We start from the raw sequence: 19,165 nt of genomic DNA on the forward strand, positions 1-19,165 counted from the left end.
GGGCCTCCTGGTGTGTTTGAAGGTCCATATACTGAGGAGCACATTGTACATTGTTTTGTTCAGAATGTTTCGTCCTAGCGAGAGTTATTACGGACTTTTTGGGGCCTCTTTCAAATAAATCTCTCGAAAAATGATTTCTATACATTTTTTAAAAAGTTTATGGAAGGAGTGGCCACAAAAGTGTCGACAGTCTAAGGTAAAGCTGTAGTAGGTGAAATCCTACTAGGAGAATTTCAAAACATAAGTCACGTAGATCAGACATCCCACTACTCCCAGGAGTTCTGGGAGACTCACGCATCTTGATAATAGCTCCCTGAATAGATTACATAAACAATATCCCAGAAGTAAAACTTTTGAAAGCAAGTACAGTAAGTGGGTGAGCGTTTCTCCCTGGAATGAGGTTATGCGGGGGTAGGATGTTTGGACTATTACGGACAAAATCTGTTGCAAATAGTGAACATTTTCACTTCGACAATTCGTCCCTTTATGCAGCCTAAAGCAATCCTCCTACTCATTAAACACCAACATCTATTAGTTTGGTCCGTATCCAGATCCATGGATAATGGTTGTGTTTATGCTCGGCGCACTTCAGGTGGTCCCCTCGGCATCCTTGCTGGCATTCATCAACAGGAGCGATGCTCATTCTGGCTAGCACAGTTATGATTCTTAATAATTGAAAGGCAGACAGCTGTCGCGAGCTCGCGGTGACAGGCTGCAGAGTTTGTGACAGATGACAGGCCTGTGGGGACTCGTCCCGTCCTCCAGTGCATATGTCAGGGCTATGTGTATTAGACGTTGACACGGCAGGATGTTCAATAACGACTTATCTTATTTACAGGGAGGCAAATATAGCAGACAAGGACAGCGGAAGGCTTGTTGTATTTGTCTCCTGGTACACATCATTCATATTCCCTTCTGTCTATTTCCAATGCGTCGTGATCATACTGAGAGCATTTCTATGTAGGCCACATGCTTGAGATTCATCTCACACCACTACTGTATTACACACAGCTCCCCATGCCACAGACTTGCCCCCCCTCCTGGGAGCAGCATCTAAAGCCTATAACCCTTCTATAATTGAATGTGGACACCCGGGCGAAAATAACAGTGGCCTCTGCGATGCTCCCTCAGCACTTTCCACGAGCGGCAGGTTTCAGCCGAGCTTCTCATCACACCCAGGTGACGGTCGGTCGGCGCTTTGGTTAAGTCGCTGTGGGTTCCCTGGGGGCAGAGAGCCATCCGAGGCCCTTTGCCAAGATTGTGTCCTAGATGTACTTCTGTTTTTGAGTTTTGGGTACATGTCTGCGCGATTGTGTTACTTCTATTATTGTGAAAGACAGCGATAAGATGGTGCCGTCAATAGACAGACAAGTACAAATTTTAATCGAACAAATTACTTTACGTTATTTTGACTAAACGTCTCGTTATTCCAACTTATTTTCCGCTTATGTTATTTTTCCTTCTTATCTTGTTACTTTTAAGTACTAAGCTTCAATAATGACTTACTAAGAAAAAAATGACATAGCAATTGAAAGAAAAAACACACTCCACAGTTCAGTGTTTTCGTTTCTACTTCAAATGTGAAACTAAACCTATTGGAACATCAATACTTCTATCACTTTTAAACAAAACCAGACATTCTGCCAGGAGAGGAACTTTTACACAGACTTTAGATCAGTGCGCATAGAGATGTCTGGGTAATAGCAAACTCCAAGCTTTCTATAGTAAACTGTACTGGATGGGGGAGGGGTGGCTTAGTGTTGGCCTGCATCGTGGGGGATGGGTTTAAAGAAAGTTAACAGCTCTGTCTGGCAGTACGATGAGTGTGTGAGTGTGTGAGAGAGAGGTGTCTGTTGAGACGGTCGAGCTGCTAAGGTACAGAATGAGCTTGGTCTTGTTTCTGTGTGTGTAAGTGTGTGTGTGTGTGTGTGTGCCAAGAGGGTGTAAAAGAAAATAAAAGTTCAAACTTACCCTGGGTCTATCATGTGTTTTCTCAGTGGGGAGCTCTCAAACTTGTTACATGGACCATTTCCTTTAATCATTAAACTGTAGAAACGGCAGATAGTTTGTCATGTCGCCGGGCGCACAGTGCAGATCTGTCCGATTCAGATATCATTTTAAAGAGCGTTTAGCTGAACACAACACACTGCATGAGCAAATACATCGCATGAAAAGAATGCAAACACTAAAAGAGCGCTTAAATGACACAAAAGAAAAAATATATATATAACGTAGAATAAAATAAAGACCCTTAAAAATATGTAGAAGGAAAAAAACAGTCTCTCTATTGCAAACTTTATGCTCTAGGTTTTTAGCCAATCAGTCATAGGCGACACCAAATCATAAAACAGAAGTTACTCTGTTTTATTTGTTTAATAATCATCATTAATATCTACTGTATAAATCAACTAAGAATAAACAAACGTGGTTTAAACAGATTTAGAGTTTAGACAGATTTAAGCCCAATCCCAATTCTACCCCTTACCCCTTCCCCTACCCCTCGCCCCTTTCCCTTGTCCCTTAAAACGAAGTGGAAAGGGGAAGGGTTAAAATATTTCCCCTAAGAAATGGGACACCACTACAACACTGTTATACGTCATCATACGTATCCGTTCATTTACATGTACACATACAGTATGGCCGTAAGCAAAACAAACAATGCGTTATCAAAAGCTCGGCAAACTGCCGTGCTACTGAACTTTCATATTTGTTTGTAGCATGCAGTAAAGTGTATATGACATAAAAATATATTTTTGTAATATTGCGCAATCGGCGCTATCCGCTAGCAAACTTTAGCAGTTTTTTTGCAAAAGTTTTTTTACAAAACAACACCATAAACACAAACACAAGACTAAAATTAATATACATATAATAAAAACTTGTCATAAAAATCCTTATTAATGGCAAAAAATCGTTAAATTTAAGGGTCTGCTTGCTCGAGTGAGCGGCCATCCTGAAAATTTCGTTAGCCCTTCGTTTGAAGTGAGGTCCCAAAAAAATCTTCGTTTCGAGGGCTATCTGGCCCTTCCCCTTAGCCCTACCCCTCCAACCAAAAGAGAAATGAGACACCCCTACCCCTTCACGTGAACGCGCCAAACAGAGGGGTAGCGCTAAGTGTAGGGGTAAGGGGTAGAATTGGGATTCACCTTTAGAGTTGCGCCACAAGTTTGAATCCCAGGAGACACTGTACTGTAGCATGCAGCAGCCAGGGAGTCTAGAAAGAGCTGTGTCAGCGAGAGAGGGATGGATGGTACTCTAACCATCTCATATCAATTGCGATGCTAGCCATTCATGGCGCCTCAAGTATGGCTGACAGAGCAGTACCTCCGAGTACGTTACACTAGTTCGAAAAGATGCGGCTGGTTGGCATCACAGTGTCACATAGGGAGCGGCGTAACACTCTTGGAGGACAGCGCTATCCGTTCTTTCGCACAGACTCCCGTGATAGCTGTAGAGCCGTGATTGATGTGAGAGCGCTAAGTGAATCCCATCCCACCCCGCTGAAAGGGCTTTGCCAATCTGCCTCCGGCTGCGGGAGGCTACAGCATCACCCGGGATTCGAACTTGTGATCTCCGGATAGTAAGACGAGCAGGTTATTTTGTAATTTACTTTTTAAAAAAAAGTAAAGAAAGAAAAACCAATAGGTCTTGCCTAGCAGTGCATTGACCCAGATATACTCTTAGCCATCTCATCAACAAAAAAATTTTTTCCCCTTTCCTGTTACGTCCCTTTTGTATTTTTCCATCCTGTGTCCTTTAAGGGACTCAGTAAAATACACATGATCTGTTTCTTTGTGTTTCCCAGTGTGTCCAGGGCATAACTGAGGTGTCCTCTGACTGACAGAAAGAATTTAGTCCGTTTGCTTCCGTTACAGTGTCAGACAGGGTTAAATTCACACAACCACACCAGATGGACCGAGAAGCAGCTTTTGAAGAACTAATCTATTTCTAGAGCACTAGTGCAGTTTTGTGCCTTGCCTCGCTCTAATAAAGTAATCTTCAAAACGCAGGCTGTTAAATATAAACCAGCATCGTGCGTCCTTCAGAGGCAGGCAAGGGGCTGAAACACCAATGTGTGTATGATTGTAAAATCCAGCATCAAACAGCAACCCTGGAGGACACGAGTGTGAGAGAAAGGAGAACAGGATTGAAGTGCACTTGTTTCGAATTCAGCCGCGGCCCGTGAGATAATCGGCAAATGGTTTTTCCTCACAATGCCGAAGCTAAACATAAAGCGCTGCTCTGTTTTTTCTCCCCGTCTTTCTCGTATTGTCTCCGTGCTGCTTTTATTCGTATGAAAAGTACATGTTTTTTAGTAGGAAGCTTGTGTTTCTTTGTTCGGAAAGAAACATTACTGCTCTTCAGATTCCTTTAAGCGACGGCCCGTTTAATCTTTTGGCTAGTTTTGCATAAGAAAACCTTGTACACAGCAATAGCTAATGCTTTACCACATCTTTTTAAGCGACTTACTAGAAAACCACAAGATCCAAAACATTACACATTTCTAGTAATATTTCAAATATAACCTATAAAACACCATCCTAGCATTTTCTGGCTTCATGTTCAACCACACAAAACATCAATGTGAAATCTTTTTTCTGTAACATTATTTGCTGTTATGTTTTTTTGCTTAGATACGTAGCTTCTCAACTACTTTGCTAACTAGTTGTAAGTTGTTGTTAGTCTTTCGGCTGCTTCTGTCGAGAGGTCGCCACAGTAGACCATCAGATCCGCAAAACAACTTGGCACAGGTTTTATGCCGGATGCTCTGTCTGATGCGACTGGATACATTGGCTACATTGGCCGGATACATTGGGTTTGGCATTGGGTGGGATTTGAATTCGCATGGCAAACGAGAAACTTACAGTACCACTGAACCACCAATGCACGTAATTTGGATTTTTTGCTACACAATTGTCTGCCATGTACAACCAAGGAGCAACCTCGGGGTCTGAAAAATTTAGTACAACGCTAAAATGTGCAGTTCTTTGAACGGTGAGTCAATCCCCATAGACCCCCCTTTTTAAAATGTCCAAACTGAAACTGACAACAGGCATAAATGTTTGCAACCCGGTATGGAAGAAAAAAAGGATTATGGTCTCCAGCTAGATTTCACATTCAAGAGAACTACACAGGGGGTGAATTTTTATGTAACTCACCAGTTAAAATGACATTAAGCTATAAAATGTACATGCAAAGTTAGGGGCATGGCTGACTGAAGTAACAGAAGCATTGCATTTGACTGATGAATGTTGAAGTTCAAACAAAAGCAAAGTAACGTTAGCATATAAATTAATATTAGCCACTCCCAAAGCTATTTTTAAAGACAAGCCCTTACCAAACATTTAAAACTTACAATGCAGCTTTGATGTAGCCTTCCCAAGACACCATGGTTATATATTCAGAATAATAATAAAAATAAAAAAAAAAACATATTGCATTCCTATCCACGAGTGTCTTTCTATACGTGTTAAAATTTTAATATGTTTATTGTCACCATTGTTTTATTCATTTAAAAAAGCTTGCTGTTAGATTCATAAAAAGGCAGCTAAATTGCAAACGGACTTTATTAAGTGTACGGAGATGAGAGGTCCCCAGACATCGTCTCTCCTCTGCTTCTCGGATGACGAGGGCCGACCGGTTCCTCCAGAGTGGCCAAATTAATTTTGGCACTGTGCTGCGGCTGAGTCTCTTCTTTCGCTCTGACACTTTCATTACCTGAGAAAGGCAGTCAGAAGGGGGGGGTCCTGCCCTCACCAAGGCCTCCAGATCTGACTCAGTAATGGAACTCCCTCGGTACAAATCTCCTCACTCAGAGCTCTGAATGCTGCAATAATTATAGTGCTGACCTTTTTTGCTGTGCAAGGGTGTTTTTTCCCCCCCTGATGTGCTCTCATTAAACGACGGCAGTCACTGAACTTTCGATCATGATGCAGTTTGAATACGAGTGGACCCTTGGTGCTCACTTTGTCTAGTCGAGTTAAAAATCCAAAAACTATTTAGACTTTGATGTGAGCTTGTTCATGCACAGTTATAAAGAGGGTTTGTGGAAATGTTTACGAAGTACTGCATGTTTCTGTCCTCAGAACGTTTTGGGGGTTTAATGTCTGCCTCTAGGTGTTGAACCCACTCCAATTCTTACATTAATCCTGATTACTGATTTGTTCAGTGCTGGAAAAGATGAAGTTTAAATAAAACGCAGTACAGTGGAACCTCGGATTACGAGCATAAGTTGTTCCGGAAGTGGGCTCGTATTCTAAATTACTCGTAAATCAAAGCACATTTTCCCATAAGAAATAATGGAAATTAAAATTTGTTCCACAGCCCAAAAAAATAAATACATAAAAATAATTAACACAAAATATAAATTAAAAATAAAACAAATTAACCACACACATTAACACACACACTCAAACACTGACACACACTAACAACGAGAGAGTGTGTGTGCGAACCTGCGCGGTGTCAAATTACGCGCGCACACACATAACACACACACACACACACACTGCAGCGCAAGAGAAAAAAACACACATAACACACACACTCAAACACTGACACACAGTAAAGGCGAGAGAGAAAGAGAGTGTGTGTGTGTGTGTGTGTGTGTGTGTGTGACCGGCGCGGCGTCAAATTATGCGCGCGCGCACATAACACACACACTCTGCAGCGCAAGAGAAAGAAACACACACACGCGGATTGATTATACCAGTAAAAGACGAGCACTAAGACCCCGCAGGGGAGATGATTACCTGCAGCGCGCGAGAGAGAAAAACCGTTGGCTCAGTTGTGATGACGCGACGCTCAGTGTCAAAACAAGAAGCGCATGCGTTACACATGATACTCGGAGCTTGTAAACCACGACAACGCTTGTTTTTTAAGTAAAAAATTATTGAAAATTTTTGCTCGTCTTCCGGAACACTCGTAAACCACACTACTCCTAATCCGAGGTTCCACTGTATTTTATCTGTAGTATTAAGAGTAAAAAGTAATTTGATTATAAACTTTTAAGCTATTCCCAGTACTGAATATGTATGAAGCTTATTTTTTCCAACTAGTTCATTTAAACAAAATTAACCAAAATTCAACCATCACCTGATGTATGCATTATTTTTCCTGTAAGATGATGACACATAGGAATTGGGACAGGATCAAACACGCCAAAATTTTTGGCATATATAACCTTGGTCAGGTGACCTCATTTGATTAGGTGCACCTGGAGGTTATGAATAGGCATGAACCGGAAACATCCTCAGGTCAATTTTATCTGAAGGATGTCCAGTCACGTATGCAGTGCGGCATTGGAGCGAACAGGGTTACAGCAAAGTAACCCGAGACGTTTCCTTTCAAAAGCTACACCCAAAAGCGCTATGGGAACGAGAATACCAACTCCGTCGCACTGCAAGTGTCTGGACCCCCAGGGTTGTGTAGTATGCGCACAGTCTCCCCAAGGAGTCTTAGACATACTTGGAAACTCCTCTTGCCAGAGCAATTGATGAGGCAAGCTTCCTGGTCGAATGGCCTCAAACACTAGAGGCGAAGTGTGCCACCCGCCTCATAGGCTAGGGTACTAGCATCTCTCACCCGACTTGTCCAGTGGCGGCTGCCCTTCGGCCGTGGCCCCATAACATATGAAACCTGCTCTGATTTACGCCACTGGCTAGTGCGGTGGTGTGCTGTAAATTTTGAAGAGCATGAACTAGACACAGTGAATGAAGTCTTACTGCTCCTGAGCTGTAATGGCGGAGGACAGAGGGTTCGAGAACAACTGCGGAAGATAGTTGGGCAAGGATGCAGAATAGCTCTAGCTAACCAATTGGCACAGCCTAGGCACCATAGAAAGGCTAATGAGGTCCGCGTATAAGCTGGCAACTAAGGGGAGCTTTCCACAAACCCCATCAGTCAGGACGTAGGTCGAAATAGCAGCTGCATACGTTACGAGTGTACTACGGTACAAGCCCGAGGTTAGTTTTCCCTGCAGAAACTTCCAGCACTGAAACAGTTTGGCAGTGGACTGGGTCTACATGTTTTATGTCCTGGAATGTAAATGACCCTAAAGGATAGAAATGTCCTGTCCTTAAAGCAGAAACTAGTGCGCTAGTTTCCCTAACGGCGCAAATCTAGTCTGCCCGGGCGATATTTACAAGACTACCATGATGTTGTCCATCCGTGCTAGGACGTGCTAGCCTCCTGATTGCTGGAAGGAGTATTTCAGGGCCAGTGAAGCGGTGAAAGTTACTTCAACGTGCTCAGGAGACAGCTGTGCCCGCATTGCAGTCGGATCCCACATGACAGTCAATGTATACTTTGTGTAGGAAAGGGAATGCTTTCCGTGGCGTTTAAACTCCATCCTAAAGAAAACAAGGTGAGCTAGCGCGTAACCCTTGTTGCCCCTCAGCTGCTGGAGGAGTATTTTAGGGCCAGAAATAGAGTCATCGTTTTGAGACAATTGATGTGCCATGCGAGAAGATGACCTCTCCAGATCCCTTGGGCTGGACGGCCATCTAAGGCTGCTGCAGAGGAGACGTTCGTTTAGACTCACCAGCCTCAGAAATCACCAATTAACAACCAGCACATCAGATTAGAGCCGTTATGAAGGATTTACAGAGCATACAGTAAGTGGCAGAAACATCTCAATATCAACTGTTTAAAGGAGATTTTTGCATATTCTGGATGCCTTCAGTATTGTTTACAGTAAAGAAAGTTAAAAAAAAGTTAGAAGGTGTATCCAAAGTTTTTAAGGAATCGTTCTCCAAGTTTCCTGAAAAGCTTCTTGTCTCTCATTATTTTTACTCTAGTCCCTGTACCTGAGCAGTTTCAGAGGAATGTTTTTTTTTTTGTCTGCTAAGCCACACAGTGACCTATGAATCATTCAAGCATAAAAAAAAACATCTAACTTAAGGCATAAACCAGTAAGAAACAGGTGCAGATGATGACAGATGATCAGGACGGTGATTAGTATACTGCTGAATGCTAAGTGGTTGGAGTAGACAAGAGGGAAAATGAGGTTGCTGCTGAGGTTGGCACTTCGCAGGAAAACATTTATTCCTATTTCTTTCATTTCATCTACGTCATTTATTTAGACTTTCGCACAGTACTGTACAACTCTCGCATATTTGAGTATCGCTAACTGTAACAGGTACTTGAATTAAATATACATCCGGAGTATAAATCCTTTAAAATTATACAGTAGATTTCTTAAGACATCTCTAAAACTTTTATAAAGTTCTAAAGCCTGACCCCTTTTAAGAGCTCTCCCATGTACACACATTACTAACTGCCCTTTAAACCAAACTATGAATTAAAGTGACTCAGAACTCAAAATGTGACTCAGAGTTCAATAAAAAAAAATTCAGGGTTATGCAGGAGAAAGAATATAAAGTGACTAACCAAACGCTTTATCAGTTAGGAGAATAAAAGTTCTAATACACCTGAAGCTTTAATGGATTCTGGGTGATGAACGATGTGAAATCCTTCACATCTTAATACAAATGAGACTAGACGAGTTCGACAAGTGAATGAAGGCGTAGAACACTCAGAACACTCAAAGTATGTTTTTTCCATTCCACCCATAATCTTACATTCTAATCCAGAAAGCTGTGCTAAAATTAATCCTCGTTATAACACCATAATACACACTGTTAATGTGCGTCCGCAGGTGCTGAACGTGACGCTGGTGGAAGGCGAGAATGTGGTGCTGGAAGACTTGGGCGGCCTCGAGCCCTCCATCCTGGCCAACAAGTCAGGGCTGGTTAAGGGGCTAGTGGTGAAAAGCTCAAGCAATCAGATCTCCATCCACTTTACCGGCGAGAAGCGGACGAGGACAGGTTCCCTCCTGCTGCGCTACAGAGGTGAGACTTCCTCAAGGATGCTCTGATGTGCCGTATCCCGGCAGTGAAAGAGATCTTTATCTTCATTCCTCGGAATAAGTGTAAAATTTGCCAGTTTCTATCCATTAACTAAGACATGACAGAGAAAGAAAGGACTGGTACAAAAATTAGGCTTTCTTTAAAGCAGGGCTAGACGAGAGAGTTTTGAGAAAATCGCTGTGACCATCGACTGCACTGTAACAATTAAGAGCCTGAGGCAGAGTTTCTTTATGTAGGCTAATCCAATCATCACGGTCAGTTTCATCCACAGTGGGAGAGGATAGGAATGAGTGTTCAAGGTCAGACATGCAGACGAGAACCAGGAAATGGTCAAATCGCCAAGGCACAGGAAGAAAAAACATCGAAAAACATAATTAGGAGAAAATGAATGTAATTTTTTACAAAAATATATTAAAAATGATGGATTTTCAGGTTGAAAAAAAAAGTAATTGAAAAGCGTGCACTTTGAAAATGAACTGTTATTTTATTTTAAATTAGAAGAAACTATTTGTACTAATCACCCAACTTAAGTCGGGGTTATGGGAGGGGTTGGGGGGGGGGGGTTAAAGGCACCCTCATTTTATGCAGATTTGCCAGGTGTACAATAATTTGGGTCGCTGTATAATGTACAATCTGTTATTGTAAAAATACCGAATTATACAATAATTTTATGTAATAGTTTTTTTTTTTTTGCTACAATAGTTTAACAGTGTGTATCTGATTTGGAACCAGTCTGGTTATACATTTTATATATACTCTGTCATCACATGTTACAGAAAATAGTCCCTGGATCTGTAGTAAATCATCCAATCCACATCTCTATACTACATCTCTAAACTGTGCACCTCCTAGCTAGCTAGCAATCGTTTGTATAGCTGGAATTCATCCTAATTTGTTTAGTAGACATCGTTATGTATGTTGCAAACTCAGTTCCGAGGATACCACGATCAAATTGTCAACGTATGATATAATTCTTCTTGGTTCTCTGTAGAATTATCTGGCAACACTGATTTTACAACCTAAAAAACGTAGAATATTTTTTCTCATTGAAGTTACATTTATGCATCAAAAACAAAAATCTCTCTACACTCTCAACACACTAGACATGTTTATACTGTAATGTGTTTAGTGAATCAGGTGCCGATTTGCTGTTTGAGATGTTTTTCATTATTCCTGTGAGATGATATTAGCTGTGATACATGACAGGACTGTTACTAGCTAGCACAGCTGGTTTAAATTGACAAAATGTTTTGTTTTGTTTTAAAGAAGAGAGCTGCTTTTTACACTCACTGTTTTGCAGCAATGTTCAAAGTAACATTAATGAGATAGACAACATAGAAATCACAGAACCGTTGCTGTGCAGCATTGTGCTCAGTCAAACCTCGACTAGATGATTAGCGCATGAGTGGAGGTATTAGCATGAAGGTTTGAACTAAATTTCCAAAAAAAGGGGAGGGGGGGCTGAGAGAGCTCAACAGACTTACGACTGCATTACTGCTATATTTAGGTAAATACACTATAGGGATGAAAGTATTATGTATGTCTTAATAAATTTACATCAAGATGCAGATGGCCCCCCAGCTTCCACTCTTCTTGGAAGGCTCCCACAAGATTTTTGAGTGTTTCTGTGGGAATTCCTGCTTATTTATTCTTCAGAGCATTTAAGAGGTCAGGTACTGATGTTGGACAAGGATGTCGCAATCTCCATCCCAGTTCACCCAAAGGTGCTCAATGGGGTTGAGGTCAAGGCTCTGTGTTGGGGCCGGTCGAGTTCTTCCTCACCAAACTCATCAAACCATGTCTTTATAGTTGTTGCTTTGTGCACTGGGGGCACAGTCATGTCAGAATAGAAAAGGGCAACGCCTCCGAGTGGCGCAGTGGTAAAGTGCTCGCCCTATCATCCGGAGACCCTGGGTGATGCTGTTTTCTTCTCACAGCCGGAGGCCTAGAGAGAGCTGATTGGCCGAGCTCTCTCAGGGGGGAGGGATGAGAGGTACTTGCGCTCCCACATTAATCACGGCTCTACAGCCAATCAGGGGCGTCTGTGAGCTCGCGCATGCGGACGGAGCGGCTAGCGCTTTCCTCCGAGTGTGTTACTCCACCCCTAACGGTGCGTGAGCAAGCAGTTCGAAAAGTTGCGGTCGGCTGATGTCACGCGGTTCGGAGGAAACAAGGGATAGTCTTCGCCCTCCCGACTGAGTGGTAGTAGTAGCCTTAATGTGGGAGCCCCCTAGTGACGGGGAGGAATTGGCAACGACTAATATTGGGGAGAAAATTGGAAAAAAAAACAAAAAATTAAAAAAAGAATAGAAAAGGGCTTCCTCCAAACTGTTGCCACGAAGTTGGGAGCATGGGATGTTTTGGTATCTTGAAGCGTTAATATTGCCTTTCACTAAGGATAAGGAACCTGATTGATTGAAACACCTGAAATCAATAATTAATAGTTTTGGCCAAAAACTTTTTGTCGAAACAAGAAAGAAAATCCCACCTCTTAGGAAAAAAACAGTAAAGTAAATATTGGGCATAGTTGAAGATCATGTGTAATGATTAATATGCAAGACCTTGAATGTGGATTTTCCCTTCAATAATGAGGTTAACCAGCCAAAAAACTTTTTTTCTGTAATGATCTGTAACATGGAAGTGCATGGAAGGTCTGAATGCAAATGTAAAGAGTAAAAAGGTCTCGCTCTAATTAAACATTACAAGCCAGGACATGACAGGCTGCGGTCCGCTGGCGTTCGAGTAAGGACGAAGCGCTCCTCATGTTCGATCAGTTTTATCGCTTCAGTCCGATGGCTCTGAACACGTGTAAACACGTACGGCTCATGTTTAGCGAGGGGGGGGCCTGTCATTTCAGGGCTGTAATTACATGGGAAAAGAATCCTGCTAATAGACATTTCCAGAGCAGTCGGATCTGCACTGACATTCCTCATAACACCACAAAGAGAGGGAGAGAGAGAGACACGGAAGGAAAAGTAATAACTCAGCGCATGACTAAATTCTATTGTTTCCAGAAACTAATGAAGTATGACAGGCTCGCGTTCTTACACGCCTCTAATGTGCCTGTTGAATAAGACGCCACTCTCTCTTTCCTGCTCTTCCCTCAATCTTCTGTGCTCTCTGTTGTTCTCCGTTCTTTTCTTTAGTGTCTTTACTCTCCGATAATAATAATGTGCTGTCATCACACACACACACACACACACACAAAACCGCGCTCATGCAATTCATTACTTCTTCAATTATACTGTCCTTTAAAAAAAAAATGAAAAAAATCTGGATACTGCAATCCACTGATTACTATTATGTAGAGTTCATTATGTCTTCATTTTTATTGTAATCTTTTTTTTTCCCTTTAGTTAATCTTTGTATCATCAGAGAGGAAGCTCCTTAAAAACTAAAGAGCCTTTTATAATTGAGTCTTGCAGATAGTGAATAAAAATAGATGTTGAAAATGAACAGTGCTTAAGATTTAAGCTCTTTCCATTAATTCCACCCCCCCACCCCACTACAGCAAGTAAGCGGTCAAAAGTATTCAAAACTGAAGATTTGTTAATTTATTTCCCATAGCAGCACACCCCATGTGGTTTATTCCTTACTAAATAAAGACCTAGCACTCTCCTACACATTAAACACCCCCGCTTCTTCTGACTTTCTCTCTTCCCCTTTGTCCCTTTCTTCCTGATTAATATAAACAATCACTGCTGACTGAAACATGTTTTTACACAAGTGAGTGACATCGTTACTAAGGAAAACCACATTTGACACGTGAAAGCAGGCCCGCGCTACGCCGCACGCTGATAGAATAATGGTTCTTTTCAAGAACGTGACTCGGCTTTGCCGCACAGACTTACCACCCCACTGGCGCCTCCCACTAAAGCCATTAAAATGACCGAATCCGTGAGTTAGAGTTAGTGAGATGCATTATGGGTCATGTGTGCTCGTCAGCAGAGAACAGCGGGAGGCGATGAGCTTGCTGTGTTCACATTATTTGCTTTAAAGAGTTCATTTATTGGCTAATATGGAGAATGTAGATTGGGAATTAGTTCAGTTCTGTGAAGCATTTATTTGGGAAAGGCTCCAAATACGGTGGTACCTCTGCATACAAACGCCGCGCCTTATGAAATTTCACCTTAAGAAGTGACATTTTGCAAAAAAAATTGACATAGCACCATGGTTTTCAAGAATGTTAGCAACACCGGTAGCAAGAAGAAAAGGGAGCCGCTTTCAGTTTCGTTGTTGCCAAGAGGAATCACAATTTAACGTTTAATGTTCATTTATTTCATATTTTACTTCTTTAATATTTACCTGTACATGTCTTTTCTAAATGTTTTAATTGTTTTTTATATGCCAAAAATATGATTGTAGTGTTGGATATTTGTAATATTTTTGGGTGGCTGGAACGGATTATCTGTATTTACATTATTTCCTATGGGAAAATGTGTTTCGCAATACATAATTTCACCTTGAGAACAAATTGAATTTGTATGCCGAGGTTCCGCTGTATTCCTTACTGTTCATGGATTAGGGCTGGCCGATACACTAATATAAGAGTGATAGCTTAATAAATGTTGTCACAACGCACTTTTCTACAGTATCTGTAAATCAGAAAGAGATTATAGAAAGCTGGTTGAATGTTAACAGATTGTAGTAAATAGGGGTTATATTGAATAATGAGTCAAGCCTGATGCAGTGTTTCGCATGCTGCAGTTATAAACCTAAAAACCTTTTGGACAAGATATACAGTAGTAATTATGCTGTACTCGACTACAATTTAAAGAATCCGGTAATTTTGGGAGTCAGCATTTTTATAGATAAATAAATAAATAATTTCCTAAATCTGAGGAAATTTACTAGTCTATACAGTATGTCTTGTTTTTCATTTATTTCTGCTCTACAGGCAATTCCCTAGAGGTTGTAGTTGGTTGTGGAAAAAAGAAAAAATCTTATCGTACAAAACTGAATTTAGAAAAATACAAGTTTCCAAAAAATTAATAAATAAATCAAGCTTTTCCTTTTTTTATTTTTAGAATTCTGAGTATTAAGTTAAGGAAAATGTACTCAAATTATCTGCTTTTTTCCCTGATGCAGTGTTTCGCATGCTGCAATTATAGACCTAAAAACTTTTTGGACAAGATATACTGTAGTAATTATGCTGTACTCGACTACAATTTAAAGAATACGGTATTTTTGGGAGTCAGCATTTTTAAACTATTGATATACACACACACACACACACACACACACACACACTCTGACATATTAACTAGAAAATATGTCTATAACTCTGACTATACAGATGACAGTATTGAGTCTATGAATACCATACATAAGAAACATTAGTCTTTACCTGTTTTCCCACTTTCTAGCTCATGGTCTATATGACGTTCCAACTTCCCACGTAAAATTTAGACACGTCACCGCAAACAATAGGTCTTAGTACTACCACACTTCTACACATTCTACTAAAACTACAACACATTCTGCTTTCAGCACACATTTTACACATAATCCTACAAAAAGCAAACACAAGGGCAGAACAACTCCAGTCAACCCACTCTACTTCCATTCAGCACTCTCGTAGTTCCATTTATTTCTGCTCTACAGGCAATTCCCTAGAGGTTGAAGCTAGTTCTGGAGAAAAGAAAAGCGGCGAAAAAAAATCTTGTTGTACAAAACTGAATTTAGAAAAATACAAGTTTCCAAAAAAAAAATAAATAAATAAAGCTTTTTTTTTCTAAGTATTAAGTTAAGGAAAATGTCCTAATATTTTCTGCTTTTACTCCCCAAAGGGTCAAAATGACCTTGTATGCCTGAATGAACAAATTAAACTTAAAAAAATAGATAAATGTCAATGTAAGTTCCATTTAAGATACATTATATACACAATATTGCCAAAAGTATTCAGTCACCCATTCAAAATATTGAATTAGGATGTTCCAGGTATCACCTTCATGGTTACAGATGTACTGTATAAAATGCATATATGCACACTCCCCGGACATTTCTATTTAAATTCTGGTTAAATTTGCAACTGAAGTTTTCTACAGTTTCTATATTTGTATAGACTTTTTTATGAGTTTTGTACAACCTTTTTTATGAGTTTTTTATAAAAGTATTTTTTAGATTTTATTCTTATCTTCGATAGCTATATTTTCTATAGCTAAAGTTTTTCAATATTTTATTTATTTTATTCCATAACTTATTTTTTATTGTTTTTTTTTTTAACGTCACAGGCGGTCGTATAAGCATTTCACTGCATATCGTACTGTGTATAACTGTATACGTGTATTATAACAAATTGGAAGAGATTAAGAATGACAGCAACTAAACTACGAAGTCGTAGGCCAAATAAAATCACAGCGGGGTCAGCGGATGCTGAGACACATACTGTATTGCACTGAGATTGCCAACTTTCTGCAGAGTCAGTAGCTATGGAATGAGTTTCCATGACCGAGTAGCTGCATCCAGGCCTTACATCACCAAGTGCAATGCAAAGTATTGGGTGCAGTGGTGTAAAGCACACCACCACTGGACTGTAGAGCAGTCTCTGGAGAGTGTTCACTGGAATGATGAATCACACTTCTCTGTCTGCCAATCCGATGGATGAGTCTGGGTTTGACTGTTGCCAGGAGTTCTTGTCTGACTGCATTGTGCCAAGTCTAAAGTTTGGTTGAGGGGGATTATGATGTCAATTTCATGCTCCCAACTTTGTGGGAACATTTTAGGGACGGCCCCTTCCTGTTTCAACATGACTGCGCGCCAGTGCACAAAGCAAGATCCATAAAGACATGGATGAGCGAGTTTGACGAATATGGAAGAACTTGACTGGTCCTGACGTCAACCCGATAGAACACCTTTGGGATGAATTAGAGTGGAGACTGTGAGCCAGGCCTTCTCGTCCAACATCAGTGTCCGACCTCACAAATGCGCTTCTGGAAGAATGGTCAAAAATTCCCCAAAACACAATCCTAAATCTTGTGCAAAGCCTTTCCAGAAGAGTTATATCATATTAAACTCCACGGATTAACAATTCATTTGCTTGTGAAGGCAGATGAGCGAATACTTTTGGCAATATAGTGTATGAATGTTCCAATTCCTCCTCATCACTAGGGGGCTCCCACATTAAGGCTAATACTACCACTCAGTCAGGACGACTATCACTTGTTTCCTCCGAACCACGTCATCTTCTCGAACTGCTGGGGGCGGCGTTACACACTCGGAGGACAGCGCAATCCACTCCTTCCGCGTGCGCAAGTTCACAGACGTCCCTGATTGGCTGTAGAGCCGTGATTAATGTGGGAGCACTAAGTACCTCTCATCCCTCCCCTCTGAGAGAGCTCGGCAAATCAGCTCTCTCTAGACCTCCGGCTGCAAAAGGTAACAGCATCACCCGGGAATCGAACCAGCGATCTCCGGATGATAGGGCGAGCACCACTGCACTATTTATTACAAATATTTTTTATTTGTGATTATTAAAATTTCAGTAACAATATACGAATTTTGGGATTTTGAGTTGCAAGTTATAGAAATTCACATTGCAGGAATGAGTTGAATTGCTGAATTCTGAGTTGCGGAAATTTGAGCTGCAGAGGTTAGAGGTATGGAAATTTGAGGCGCAGAAATCTGAATTGTATTAATTTGAATTTGGAAAAAAATATATATATTTTGACCTGAATTTTATATATTACATAAAAAAATATATATAAAACAACATGAAATTCTAGTCAGAAATAGAGGAATTTCTCTGCAACCCCACATTTAGTCATACTTTTTCATCTTATAAACGGGGTATGAAAAAATGTGTCCGAAACGGTGCAGGTCCACACAGCGGTCTGCAGAGAGATGGATTGCGGCACTGTGTAATTAATAACTGTACATCAGCAGCTCTTGGAGCAGTGACAGCAAAATGATTATTGCAGTGTAGAGCTTAAAAACCTGGCCTGCTGAGTTCTGCGTTTGTGTCGGTGTGTGTGTTTGTGGTTGCGTGTTGCTGGCGTTTACTTCACAGTGAGTTATTAGATGTTCATTACACTAGATTGAACCTGATTGCACGTTCGTATAATCGTAGGTACCAGGCGATACAGCATGGAAGTGGCTTATTAAGTTGGTGACAGTTAAGGGACATTAAAATCTGCACAACTCGTTCCTCACTAGCCATCGTTTCCCCCTTAATATTAGCAGGCACTATTTTCAACCACACGTACGCGCAGACAATTTAATAGGATCTAATTGCTTGTGATTATCCTTGCAGGTGATTAATAATGGACGAAATCCCTGTCGTGTTAGGCAATTTTATTCTCTCTAGCCCGCGCATCCAGATCATCTCATCAACGATTTCATTTCGCCAAGAAGCAGTTTCACACAGTTTGCAATATTAAATTCAGTAAAAACAGTTCAAGTGATCCCCTTATTTAAACCCACAAAATGCTTCTGAGTTTAAAGCCCTTTCACCTGCATGCTGTCATCAGAAACCCGGCTGCAAAGTTCTACGGAACGGACGAATGTTTAAAGGACACGGGTGATAAACATGAAAGCAAATGATTTTTACAGACACGAAATATGAACACAAGCATTTTTAGGAAAAAGGTTACTGTTAAAATGTGCATAAAAGCTGATATAACAAGGCATTTATTAATATGGTTGTGTGTAAAAAAAAAGTGTTCAATAAATTTATATTTTGCTTATTTACACACATTTATTTATTTATATATATATTTATATATATATATATATATATATATATATATATATATATATATATAAATGTTAAAAGCCACTATGGGCATAAATGTTTCAGTTGCATAATTTAATGTTGGATAGAGTTGATGTCCATGTTTTTGTGTTTTAATGCAATATATATTAATTTAGCACAGGACAACAATTTTCTAGAAAGGTAATTTGAATTTGAATTTAAAGAGAAAGAGCAAAAAATATGGAAAATGTAAGAAGAAATGGCTTATAACAGAAAAACTATTTAGCATGACCACTTTTTATAATAAGATTTTATGCCTTACTTGTTATTTACAAATCAAAATATTTTAGTAGTGATTTAAAATCTTTAGAAATCTTAGGAGAAAAAATTACAAATGGTCAATAATTTAGGAATAATTATAGAAAAACGTTGCACTTAATATAATATTTCTACATGAATTCAAAAACATATATGCTGTTCTTACTTCATTTTGTGCTGTGTTTTTAGCTTGTGTAAATTCTATAAATTAATTTCTTGGATTTTCTTTTTTTCAAATCATACGCATTATTATAATTAACATGCTACAAAATACTATAACTTCTAA

General features: G+C 40.1%; 1 protein-coding gene across 2 annotated transcripts in view; it reads left to right on the forward strand.

The window, feature by feature from the left end:
- Positions 1 to 19,165, forward strand: part of sez6a (seizure related 6 homolog a) — a 150,752-nt gene that overhangs the window by 94,236 nt on the left and 37,351 nt on the right. For both annotated transcript variants that reach the window (XM_053476123.1, XM_053476122.1), the window contains exon 4: positions 9,659 to 9,851. In XM_053476123.1, coding sequence (XP_053332098.1) covers positions 9,659 to 9,851 — 193 coding nt within the window. The remainder of the gene's footprint in view (positions 1 to 9,658; positions 9,852 to 19,165) is intronic.

The sequence above is a fragment of the Clarias gariepinus genome, chromosome 17, assembly GCF_024256425.1.
Source record: "Clarias gariepinus isolate MV-2021 ecotype Netherlands chromosome 17, CGAR_prim_01v2, whole genome shotgun sequence".
Taxonomy (NCBI): domain Eukaryota; kingdom Metazoa; phylum Chordata; class Actinopteri; order Siluriformes; family Clariidae; genus Clarias; species Clarias gariepinus.